Raw genomic sequence first — 12,406 nt, 5'->3', positions numbered from 1 at the left:
CACGGCTGCTGCTCAAATCCCTGTTGGTCAATGTCATAGAGCTGGGTAGTGTCTGTTTAAAGATTTATTCAGCTCCCTGCCCTGTACATTGTCTCACTTGAAATTCTGTGGCCTGCATTGTGCAGGAGGTCAGACTAGATGATCATAATGGTCCCTTCTGACCTAAATGTCTATGAATCTATGAATCTTATTGTCTGAGTATCATTCAGAGTAACTGTCTTTCCAACATTCCCTTAGAAAATTCTCTCTCTCTCTCTCTCTCTCTCCCTCTCCCCCATGTGTGTGAATGAGTTTGGGGATATGAAAGGGAACATGAGTGACAGTGGTAATGGGAATGGAAATCTGTGTTTCAGCGTGAATGGTTATAGTGTCTGAATGGAAGTGGGAATGGAAATATTGTTGTTGTTTTTGTTGTTATCCCTCAATATTACATCGTGGGGATGGTGTGAAACACGTAGCATTCCTATCATACAAGTTCTTTAAACACAGCCAGAAGAAAGAGTCTGTCTACACTTTATAGCCTATTAATAATTAACTAAGTAAATGATCTTGAGGATGATGCTCAGCGGTGATAGATTTGATGCTGATTGTGGGCCTAGTGCCCTGGGTCTCCAGAAGCTGGGAATGGGCGACAGGGGTTGGATCACTCCGTGATTCCCTGTTCTGTTCGTTCCCTCTGGGGCACCTGGCGTTGGCCACTGTCAGGAGACAGGATACTGGGCTAGATGGACCTTTGGTCTGACCCAGTCTGGCCGTTCTTATGTTCTTAATTATAGTCTAGGCTCCCATAGTCCTAGGCACGGTACAAACACAGACCATAAAACCTCTTTCAGTCCCACCAAGTTTACAATCTGAGTGTACACGGGAAATGGAGTGTGACTGGGAATAGAAATATAAACATGAATATAAATATCAGCCGGGCATCATAATCTTCCTTCACTGTAGCCTGAATCCTCCCCACTCCCCACTAAAGAAAAACTCCCGGACACGCTGCTCTCAGCCCCCTAATGTCAGGGAGGCTCCACTGCAAAACCTTAACTGATGAAACAAAGAAGTTGTACTTACGTGCCTGTGCTTAATTTGTGTTTTCAATGATTTACCTTCTAGGAAAATCTGGCATGTCTTGCACCCCCAGAAGGGGCATCTTGCACCCCCAGGGGGTGCGTGCACCCCAGATTAAGAACCACTGATTTAGACCATTCCTGACAGGTGTTTGTCCAGCCTGCTCTTAAAAATCTTCAGTGATGGAGATTCCACAACCTCCCTGGGAAATTTATTCCAGTGCTTAACAACCCTGACAGGAAGTTTTTCCTAATGTCAAACCTCCCTTGATGGAATTTAAGCCCATTGCTTCTTGTCTTATCCTCAGAGGTTAAAGAGAATAATTTGTCACCCTCCTGCTTTTATGTACTTGCAAACTGTTATCACGTCCCCCTCAGTCTTCTCTTCTCTGGATTAAACAAACTAAATTTTTTCAAAAGAAAAGGGATACTTGTGGCACCTTAGAGACTAACCAATGTATTTGAGCATAAGCTTTCGTGAGCTACAGCTCACTTCATCAGATGCATTCAGTGGAAAATACAGTGTGGAGATTTATATACATAGAGAACATGAAACAATGGGTGTTACCATACACACTGTAACCAGAGTGATCACTTAAGGTGAGCTATTACCAGCAGGAGAGCGGGGGTGGGGGGGAACCTTTTGCAGTGATAATCAAGGTGGGCCAATTCCAGCAGTTGACAAGAACGTCTGAGGAACAGTGGGGGGTGAGGGAGGGGAATAGTTTTACTTTGTTTAATGACCCATCCACTACCAGTCTCTATTCAAGCCTAAGTTAATTGTATCCAGTTCGCAAATTAATTCCAATTCAGCAGTCTCTCGTTGGAGTCTGTTTTTGAAGTTTTTTTGTTGAAGAATTGCAACTTTTAGGTCTGTAATTGAGTGACCAAAGAGATTGAGGTGTTCTCCGACTGGTTTTTGAATGTTATAATTTTTGACATCTGATTTGTGTCCATTTATTCTTTTAGGTAGAGACTGTCCAGTTTGACCAATGTACATGGCAGAGGGGCATTGCTGGCACATGATGGCATATATCACATTGGTAGATGTGCAGGTGAACGAGCCTCTGATAGTGTGGCTGATGTGATTAGGCCCTATGATGGTGTCCCCTGAATAGATATGTGGACACAATTGGCAACGGGCTTTGTTGCAAGGATAGGGTCCTGGGTTAGTGGTTCTGTTGTGTGGTGTGTGGTTGCTGGTGAGTATTTGCTTTAGGTTGGGGGGCTGTCTGTAAGCAAGGACTGGCCTGTCTCCCAAGATCTGTGAGAGTGATGGGTCGTCCTTCAGGATAGGTTGTAGATCCTTGATGATGCGCTGGAGAGGTTTAAGTTGGGGACTGAAGGTGATGGCTAGTGGCGTTCTGTTATTTTCTTTGTTGGGCCTGTCCTGTAGTTGGTGACTTCTGGGTACTCTTCTGGCTCTGTCAATCTGTTTCTTCACTTCAGCAGGTAGGTATCGTAGTTGTAAGAATGCTTGATAGAGATCTTGTAGGTGTTTGTCTCTGTCTGAGGGGTTGGAGCAAATGCGGTTGTATCGTAGAGCTTGGCTGTAGACAATGGATCGTGTGGTGTGGTCTGGATGAAAGCTGGAGGCATGTAGGTAAGTATAGTGGTCAGTAGGTTTCCGGTATAGGGTGGTATTTATGTGACCATCGCTTATTAGCACCATAGTGTCCAGGAAGTGGATCTCTTGTGTGGACTGGTCCAGGCTGAGGTTGGTGGTGGGATGGAAATTGTTGAAATCATAGTGGAATTCCTTAAGGGCTTCTTTTCCATGGGTCCAGATGACGAAGATGTCATCAATGTAGTGCAAGTAGAGTAGGGGCATTAGGGGACGAGAGCTGAGGAAATGTTGTTCTAAGTCAGCCACTGTGGATGTAGAAGCCCTCTACACCAACACTCCACACAAAGATGGACTACAAGCCGTCAGGAACACTATCCCCGATAATGTCACAGCAAACCTGGTGGCTGCACTTTGTGACTTGGTCCTCCCCCATAACTTTTTCACATTTGCGGACAATGTATACCTTCAGATCAGCGGCACTGCTATGGGTACCTGCATGGCCCCACAGTATGCCAACAGTTTTATGGCTGATTTAGAAGAACGCTTCCTCAGCTCTCGTCGGTTTTCTGGCCCAAAGAGCATTTTCCAAGGAGACAAAAATCCTGGGTTAAATGGGTAAATAAATAACCCTCCACAATATTCATGTCTGGTTTCAATAACAATACAAAAACCGGGGTCGGTGAGAGAAAGAGAGAGGGGCTGCAGAGTCCACTTCTCCCGTCCGCCACCAGGGGCAGCAATGAGCAAACAGCACCGCACAGCCTTGGGGACAAGACTGAAAGCGGGCACTGGAGGTTGGAAAACATCATTTTCCAACTCTGCACCTACAGAAACTGCTCCTTTGGACATAGGACCCGCCGGTGCCCTTTGACTCCGCCTCACCTGTAAAGTCTCCGGGTTCAACTTCCGCGCTGGGTCCGTCAGGCTCCTGGGTAGTGTCTGCAATGGGTCTCCAGGGTGGAGTACCAAGGAAAGAGTTCTCATGACACCGATTCACCGAAAGGGCGATTCATTGCCGCCGGAGAGAATCCCAACAACCGGCTGTATTTACAAACAAGCAGCCAGAGACCCGAGGATACAGCCTGGTATCACTGTGTGAGAGACTGGATCACAGTGACAAAACCCATCACCAAAACAAACAGTGAGTTCACGCCGTGTTGGGCTCTAAAAATGGCCACATTAAAGAAAAGACGGGAATTAACCCCAATAGTCAATGTTATGTCAAAAGCACTGATTAATGCTTGGTTTTATTTTACAGAATGGAGCAGATGAAATTGTTAGAATTTGATTGTATAAAATCGTTTCATGTTCCCTATTCCATTATTACTTGCAGGAATCATTGGTCTGACACTACCATGGAAGGAAATATGAACAGTGATGAATCACATAAAGTTGTGTGCCAAATGCCTCTGAAGAATGTTATCATTGGTGGAGATATCTATCTAGCTATTTTGTTTTCTTAACACTGTATCTGTTGTCATTGTAGTTTGTTCATTCAAATTATTTATTTTATTCAGTTTTTCAAATCATTTTACTATTTTCCATTTCACTTTTTAAGGTGTTCTTTAAAAATTCCATGTATGTCGGGGGGAGGGATAACTCGGTGGTTTGAGCATTGGCCTGCCAAACCCAGGATTGTGAGTTCAGTCCTTGAGGGGGCCATTTCGGGATTGGTCCTGCTTTGAGCAGGGGGTTGGACTAGAGGAGGTCCCTTCCAACCCTGATATTCTTTGAACCTAACATTTTTGGACTATTTCAGCCAAAACTCACTATGTGGAGAAAGCAAAATTCCCATCAGTAATGCCTATCAATAATATTCTTTAAAGCACGAAACTGACTAAGGAACTTAAGCTCCATTTTCAGCAATGACTTAGGAATTCTGAAGTCTAAGGTCTTGTCTACATGGTCCTGCAGTTCGGACTACAGGGGCATGACTAGCAATGTGCACCAAAGTGCTACACGGTAACTTCCTTGTGTGTGCTCTGCAGGTGTGAACTAAAGATTCCTAGTGAGCAATAGCATAGCCTTCTTCAAGCAGGAATACATTCGTGTGAAGGAGGAACCTTGTAGACTGCACCCACAGCATCCAAAGGGGGAGTTTCAGCACAGACTTTGGTGTGCCCTGTTATTCACAGTCCCCTAGTCCAAACCGAGGGATAGTGTACACATGCCCTTAATCTCAGTGAAAGTCAGTGGGATGTAGGCATCTAAGAGTCAGATATTCAAAGGTATTTAGGTGCTTAAAATGGCAGCTAGACACCTAGTGAGAGTTTCAGAAGCATCTAAGTGCCTAGCTCCTATTGATTTCAATGGCACTTGGATTCCTAGGCATGTCTGTAGAGCCCATTAGGAACCTATCTACACCTTTAGGGGCCTAAATATCCTGAATATTTTGAGCTTATATCACTTTTGAAAGGGGGATTTAGAATGAAAATTTCAAAAGGGCCAAAGTGAGCTAGATTCTGGGAGTTGGGCTTCTATCTCCCTTAGGCGCCTTCAAAATCCCAGCATTACTCGCCTATGTCACATAGCTGTTTTTGAGAATTTTACTCTGTGTATCACAGAATCATAGAATCATAGAAGATTAGGGTTGGAAGAACCCTCAGAAACTCATCTAGTCTAAGCCCCTGTGTGACGTTGCACTCCATATGTTTTATTAAAATATGCTAATGAGTGTGAATATAATGTAACTAGAACATGCTTTATGCAAAAGGTCTCTTTTAAGGTATCGTTACAAAGCTTATAACCTACTGAGTGTGTTCATTCTATTTGTATGTATGTATAATTCTTGTATCTGAAGCTAGAAATATAAAGTATAACTCTGAAGTACTATTGTAATTATGCACAGTGTGGGCCATTAATGGTGGTTTGGAATCTTGCTGGCTCTCATTAACTAGGACAATTGGTTGTAAATGGCTCTGTTTACTTGAAAGCCTTCCTGTGTTCCAGTGACTAAGGCCAGAAAGAATGGAGGCTTGGGGTCTCACAGGATATGTGACCATGTCACCTGGGACTGGAATCCATCTTAAACCTGGTGCTTTTCCATTTCGAAGGAGGGGTGGGGACCCAGAGAGACAAAAGATTCCCACCTTGTGCCGAAGCTATAAAAGTGGGTGAAACAGAACAAAGGGGGCTGCCAGTCATGAGAAATCTCCTAGTTACCACCTGAGCTGGAACTAACAAAAACTGTACCAGGGGAAAGGATTGGGCCCAGTCTAGGAAGGAGTCTAGTCTGTGAAAGAAGCTTATTGGAACAGCTCTGAGGGTGAGATTTACCTGTATTCAGTTTCTTAATGTATTAGGCTTAGACTTGCATGCTTTATTTTGCTTTATTTTATTTGCTTACTTTGTTCTGTCTGTTATTACTTGAAACAACTTAAATCCTACTTTTTATACTTAATAAAATCACTTTTGTTTATTAGTAAACACAGAGTAAGTGATTAATACCTGAGGGAGCAAATAGCTGTGCATATCTGTCTATCAGTGTTATAGAGGATGGACAATTTATGGGTTTACCCTGTATAAGCTTGATACAGAGTAAATCGGATTTATTTGGGTTTGGATTGCATTGAGAACTGAGTGTCCGGGTGCTGGAGATAGGTGAGTTGCTGAGCAATTTTTGGTTAAATTCTGCAGCTTTGGGGGTGTGGATCAGACCTCGGTGTGTGTTGCAGGTGACTAGCGTGTCTGGCTCAACAAGGCAGGGTTCTGGAGTCCCAAACTGGCAGTGGAAAACGGGCTCAGAGGTATTTTCAGCACATCAGGTGACAGTCACAAGGGGATCTCTGTGATCGAACCCATCACACCCTGCTCAAAGCAGGACCAACCCCAACTAAATCATCCCAGCGAAGGCTTTGCCAACCTGGGCCTTAAAAACCTCTAAGGATGGAGATTCCACCATCTCCCTGGGTAACCCATTCCAGTGCTTCACCACCCTCCTAATAAAATAGTTTTTCCAAATATCCAACCTAGGTCTCCCCCACTGCAACTTGAGACCATTGCTCCTTGTTCTGTTATCTGCCACTACTGAGAACAGCCGAACTTCATCCTCTTTGGAATCCCTCCTCAGGTAGCTGAAGGCTGCTATCAAATCCTCCCTCACTCTTCTCTTCTGCAGACTAAATAACCCCAGTTCCCTCAACCTCTCCTCCTAAGTCATGTGCCCCAGCCCCCGAAGCATCTTCATTGCCCTCCGCTGGACTCTCTCCAATTTGTCCACATCCTTTCTGTAGTGGGGGGCCCAAAACTAGATGCAGTACTCCAGATGTGACCTCACCAGTGCCGAATAGAGGGGAATAATCACTTCCCACGATCTGCTGGCAATGCTTCTACTAATGCAATCTAATATGCCGTTAGCCTTCTTGGCAACAAGGTAACACTGTTGACTCATATCCAGCTTCTCGTCCACTGTAATCCCCAGGTCCTTTTTGGCAAAAGTGCCACTTAGCCAGTCGATCCCCAACCTGTAGCAGTGCATGGGATTCTTCCGTCCTAAGTGCAGGACTCTGCACTTGTCCTTGTTGAACCTTATCAGATTTCTTTTGACCCAATCCTCCAATTTGTCTAGCTCGCTCTGGGCCCTATTCCTACCCTCCAGAATATTTACCTCTGCCCCAAGGTTAGTGTCATCCATGAACTTGCTGAGGGTGCAATCCACCCCATCATCAGTATCATTAATGAAGATGTTGAACAAAACGAGCCCCAGGAATGACCGCTGGGACACTCCACTTGATACCATCTGCCAACTAGATATCGAACTGTTGATAACTACCCATTGACCCCAACAATCTAGCCAGCTTTCTATACACCTTATAGTCCATTCATCTAATCCAGTGGTGGGCAAACTTTTTGGCCCGAGGGCCACATCTGGGTGGGGAAATTACATGCAGGAGTGGGGCAGGGGTTGAGGTGCGGGATGTGTGAGGAGGTGCAGTGTGCATGAAGGGGCTCTGGGCAAGAGGTTGGTGAAGAGGAGGGGTGCGGGGTGTATGAGGGGTCTTAGGGCAGGCAGTTGGGGTGCAGGAGGAGTGGGAGATGTAGCAGGGGGCTCAGGGCAGGGGGTTGGGGTGCAGGGGGGAGTGTGACTGGGGGCTCAAGACAGGGGTTTGGGGTCCAGGCTTTGGCCCGGCACTGCTTACCTCGAGTGGCACTGGGGTGGAAGTGGTGCGCAACGTGCCTAAGGTAGGCTCCCTGCCTGCCCTGGCCTCGCGCCACTCCCGGAAGTGACCAGCATGTCTAGCAGTGGCTCCTGGGGTGGGGTGAGGAGGGTGGCTCTGCTGCACGCTGCCCTCGCCTGTGGGTACCATACTAGAAGCTCCCATTGGCTTCGGTTCCCCCTTCCCGGGAAATAGGAGCTGCGGGGGGGGGGGGGGGTGCCTGCAGGCAAGGTCAGCGCACAGAGCCCTCTGCCTCTCTTCCCCAGGAGTCGCAGGGACATGGTGCCAGCCCTTCCCCGCACTTAGCCCAGCAGCACCATGGGGGTGGCAATCCCTCAGGCTGGATCCAAAGCCCTGAGGGGCCGGATCCTGCCCACGGGCAATAGTTTGCCCATCCCTGATCTAATCCATACTTCTTTAATTTGCTGGCAAGAATAATGTGGGAGACCGTATCAAAAGCTTTGCTAAAGTCAAGGCATATCACGTCCGTGTTTTCCCCATATCCACAGAGCCAGTTATCTCGTGATAGAAGGCAATCAGGTCGGTCAGGCATGACTTGCCCTTGGTGAATCCATGTTGACTGTTCCTGATCACCTTCGTCTCCTCCAAGTGCTTCAAACTGGATTCCTTGAGGACCTGCTCCATGATTTTTCCAGGGACTGAGGTGAGGCTGACTGATCTATCATTCCCTGGATTCTCCTTCTTCCCTTTTTTAAAGATGGTCACTATATTTCCCTTTTACTGCCACTGCGCTGGTTGTGGGCATCCAAAACTTCTGGGTGGTTCTGAAATCTCTGCCTTAGCTCCCCTAGTGCAGTTTTCACTCATTGTTTGAAAAGCACCTGACAAAGGAAGAGAAGCAAGGTTTATCTACCTTTTTCAGCTAGGGGAAAATTAGGTGCCTTTAAAAATTACCCCCAGAGATCCTGCCCTCATCCAAGATTTGGTGGGATTTTCAAAGGGGCTGAGAGGATTGGACAAGCCGAGCCTATATCGTTTCCTTTGATACATTGGTGTTTATGTCATTTGAGGCAGTGGCCAGGACTCAGGAGACTTGTGTTCTCTTCCCATTCATATCACTGGTCTCCTGGATGCTCATGGACAAGATCCATCACCTCTCCATACCCAGCAAAGTTTTCATCCACCTATGTACCTATCTCCCATTGACTTTCCTGATGCCCAACTCCTGTCTGTGTCTTTGAAACCCCTCCTCCAGTGTCTATGACAATGACAGTACTGAAAAATCTCAAACAAATGAAATTTTAAAAATGAAGGGAAAAACAAAAAACAAAATGAGAAAAAATCCCATTTCCCCACATCTTTTTCCAACCAGCTCTCAGTTATGTTCTCAGTTAGATAAAAACATAAAACAGTATTGCTTGAAGCTTGCAATGTAACATTCCTTTATTTCTTAGAATGCAGACCCATAAGATGCAAGAACACAAAAACAGAGGGACAAAGCAGGCTCCTCCCTACAACAGAGAGGCATAACTCTATGGTGATGGGCTGAAGAATGACAGCCCTCAAGCCTAAAACAAAGACTCACTAGCAACTACACACCACACAACAAAAACACCAACCCAGGAACCAAACACTGCAACAAACCTCGGTGCCAACTCTGTCCACATATCTATTCAAGGGACACCATCATAGGACCTAACCACATCAGCCACACCATCAGGGGCTCATTCACCTGCACATCTACCAATGTGATATATGCCACCATGTGCCAGCAATGCCCCTCTGCCATGTACATTGGCCAAACTGGACAGTCTCTACGCAAAAGAATAAATGGACACAAATCTGACATCAGGAATTATAACGTTCAGAAACCAGTAGGAGAACACTTCAATCTCCCTGGTCACTCAATAACAGACCTAAAAGTGGCAATTCTTCAACAAAAAAAACTTCAAAAACAGACTTCAACAAGAAACTGCAGAACTGGAATTAATTTAAACTGGACACCAAATTAAGCCTGAATAAAGACTGGGAGTGGATGGGTCACTACAAAAACTAATTTTCCCTCAGTTGATATTCACACCTTCTTTTCAACTGTTGGAAATGGGCGACGTCCACCTTGATTGTATTGGCCTTGTTAATACTACAGAAGTAATCAACCACTGAAAATAGGCCACTTCCACCTTAACTGAATTGGCCTCGTTAGCACTGACCCTCCACTCAGTAAGGCAACTTCCATCTTATTATATATATACCACTGACTGTATTTTCCACTCCATGCTTCTGTTGAAGTGGGTTTTAGCCCATGAAAGCTTATGCCCAAATAAATGTGTTAGTCTCTAAGGTGCCACAAGGACTCCTCTTTGTTTTTGCTGATACAGTCTAACACGGCTACCACTCTAAAAATTGACAACAGAGGATCCTAATCAGTGGAGAATGAATGTCATTGGCTTCAGTGGGAGTGGAAGAGACCCAGAGCCACTCCAAAGATGTTAAGCTCCTTGCAGAATTTGGGCACTTGTGTTCATGTACGGATGAATGTATGGATGCATGAAGCAGAGTGCTTTACTGAAATGTGTGTCTGGAAAAGAAAACATTTTTCTTAAAGAATGTCTCTTACAATATCAAGATATCATCACATCCGATGAAGTGAGCTGTAGCTCACGAAAGCTTATGCTCAAATAAATTGGTTAGTCTCTAAGGTGCCACAAGTCCTCCTTTTCTTTTTACAGTATCAAGTTTTGTATAAAGAAATGTGTATTAAATGTATGAAAGATTAATACTGAAAAAGTATCCAAGTAAAAGAAAGAAAGAAAGAAAGAAAATGGATGAAGTAAGGTCAATGAGGGGTTCTCAAGGACTCTCCTATTCTCAAGGACTCCAATGGGCCATGTCTAAGAAACTATTTCAGTTCATCTCTATTTTACTATATGCTAAGATTTGTCCTTTAAGGTTCTATGCCTTTTCTGGAAGCAATCAGTTTAAGAATAGCTTTTCTCAGGGACTCATTGACCTCTTTGTTTCTCAGGCTATAGATGACAGGATTGATCATGGGAGTCAGGACTGTGTAGAAGACAGAGAAGAGTTTGAGTAGGATCTTGGGAGTATTAGCTGTTGGAGCCACATAGACAGTAATCAGTGTCCCATAGAAAACTATAACCACAATGAGGTGAGAGGAGCAGGTGGAAAAGGCCTTTTGCCTCCCCGTGGTGGAAGGGATTCTCAGGATGGTGGCGATGATACAAACGTAGGATGTCAGGGTCAGTAGACAGGGCACAATTGTCCCTATGGCAGAGATAGTAAATGTTACCAGTTGAAGAGTCTGGGTGTCATCACAGGACAGCTTAATCATGGGTGAAAAATCACAAAAGAAATGATCAATTTCTTTGGAATTACAGAACGTTAATTGGAAAAAGAAAATATCTACTATGGCACAGCCCACAAGGCTACTTATCCAGGACCCAGCCACCAGTTGGCAACAAACCCTGCCATTCATCAGAGCATCATAACGGAGTGGATTGCATATCGCTAAATACCAATCATAAGGCATTGCCATGAGCAGCAGACATTCTGCAGTTGACATGACACCAAATAAGTATAATTGCAGAATGCAGCCCTTTACAGAAATGGATCTGTCCCCAGTCAGGAGACTGGCCAGCAGCCTGGGCAGGATGGTGGAGGTGTAGCGGGTCTCCAAGCAGGACAAGTTCCCCAGGAAGAAGTACATGGGGATGTGAAGGTGCTGATCAGTCACAACTAGCGCAATAATGAGGATGTTCCCTGCCACAGTCACAATGTAGATCACTAGAAACACGAGGAAGAGAAGGGGCTGCAGCTCAGGGACATTCCCAAATCCTAAAAGGGTGAATTTCACGATGGGTGTTTGATTTCTTCCTTCCACTTTCTCCATAATCTGTATCTAGAAAAAGAAAACCATTAAATATTGATGGAGTGCACGCCGTCAGTTTGTGCTGTTGGATACACTAGCAGAAACCTGGAGTAGGTAACCTCATACCACTGCATCTCTCCACTAGAAGAATGAAGTTGTTAATAAACAGAGGAAGACTAATATAATCAAGAGATTGAGCTTCCAATGCAGGTGAACCAAGAGCATGGAACCCTACTGAATTACGGAAATGTCCCCTCTAACTCTCTTATGCTTTCTTGAACGTTAAATAAAGACTTTTAGGCTGGGATTTTGGAATACCTTAATCCTATCAGTGTCATAGCAACAAATCTAGAAGACATAAACAAAATCAAGAGATTGGAAACGAAAGATATTTAGAGTTCAACGACTGGTAGTCTAACCTGCAGTTGGGAGGTGTAATTCCCAGCTTGGGTAGAGGTACATATACTAGATATGGTCAAGCGAGCAGGATAAAAATAGCAGTGAGAACAGGACAGCACATACAGGGGCTTGGGAGGGCCACGTGTGGACGTACCTAGGATCTCAGATGGGATTGTGCTCGGGCAGCTCCTCTGTGCTGCCGAGGCCACACTACTATTCTTAGCACAATAGCTCCATCACAGATAATGTGTGTAGGTCACCGGAGCAGGGAATTACACTGCCCAGGTGCAGCATAGACATAACCCAGGAGACACACACCGAACACCAAAGAGGCTGCGGTTCGTATGAAGGTCTGTCCAGCTGTCCTCTATCACAG

General features: G+C 45.1%; 1 protein-coding gene across 1 annotated transcript; it reads right to left on the bottom strand.

Moving 5' to 3' along the window:
- Positions 1-10,689: 10,689 nt before the first annotated feature.
- LOC140897296 (olfactory receptor 11A1-like) lies at positions 10,690-11,652 on the bottom strand. Its single transcript, XM_073309741.2, has one exon. It carries the CDS (start codon positions 11,650-11,652, stop codon positions 10,690-10,692), a length of 963 nt encoding a protein of 320 aa, XP_073165842.2.
- Between the last annotated feature and the right edge of the window lie 754 nt (positions 11,653-12,406).

The sequence above is a fragment of the Lepidochelys kempii genome, chromosome 13 (genome assembly GCF_965140285.1).
Source record: "Lepidochelys kempii isolate rLepKem1 chromosome 13, rLepKem1.hap1, whole genome shotgun sequence".
In the NCBI taxonomy this organism is placed as follows: Eukaryota; Metazoa; Chordata; order Testudines; family Cheloniidae; genus Lepidochelys; species Lepidochelys kempii.
The sequence above is the reverse complement of the archived record's forward strand: the minus strand, read 5'-3'. Positions and strand labels throughout refer to the sequence as shown.

Bases quoted from the DNA above. Each gene is read 5' to 3' on its own strand.
- LOC140897296 (XM_073309741.2), bottom strand. From the start codon at position 11,652: ATGGAGAAAGTGGAAGGAAGAAATCAAACACCCATCGTGAAATTCACC.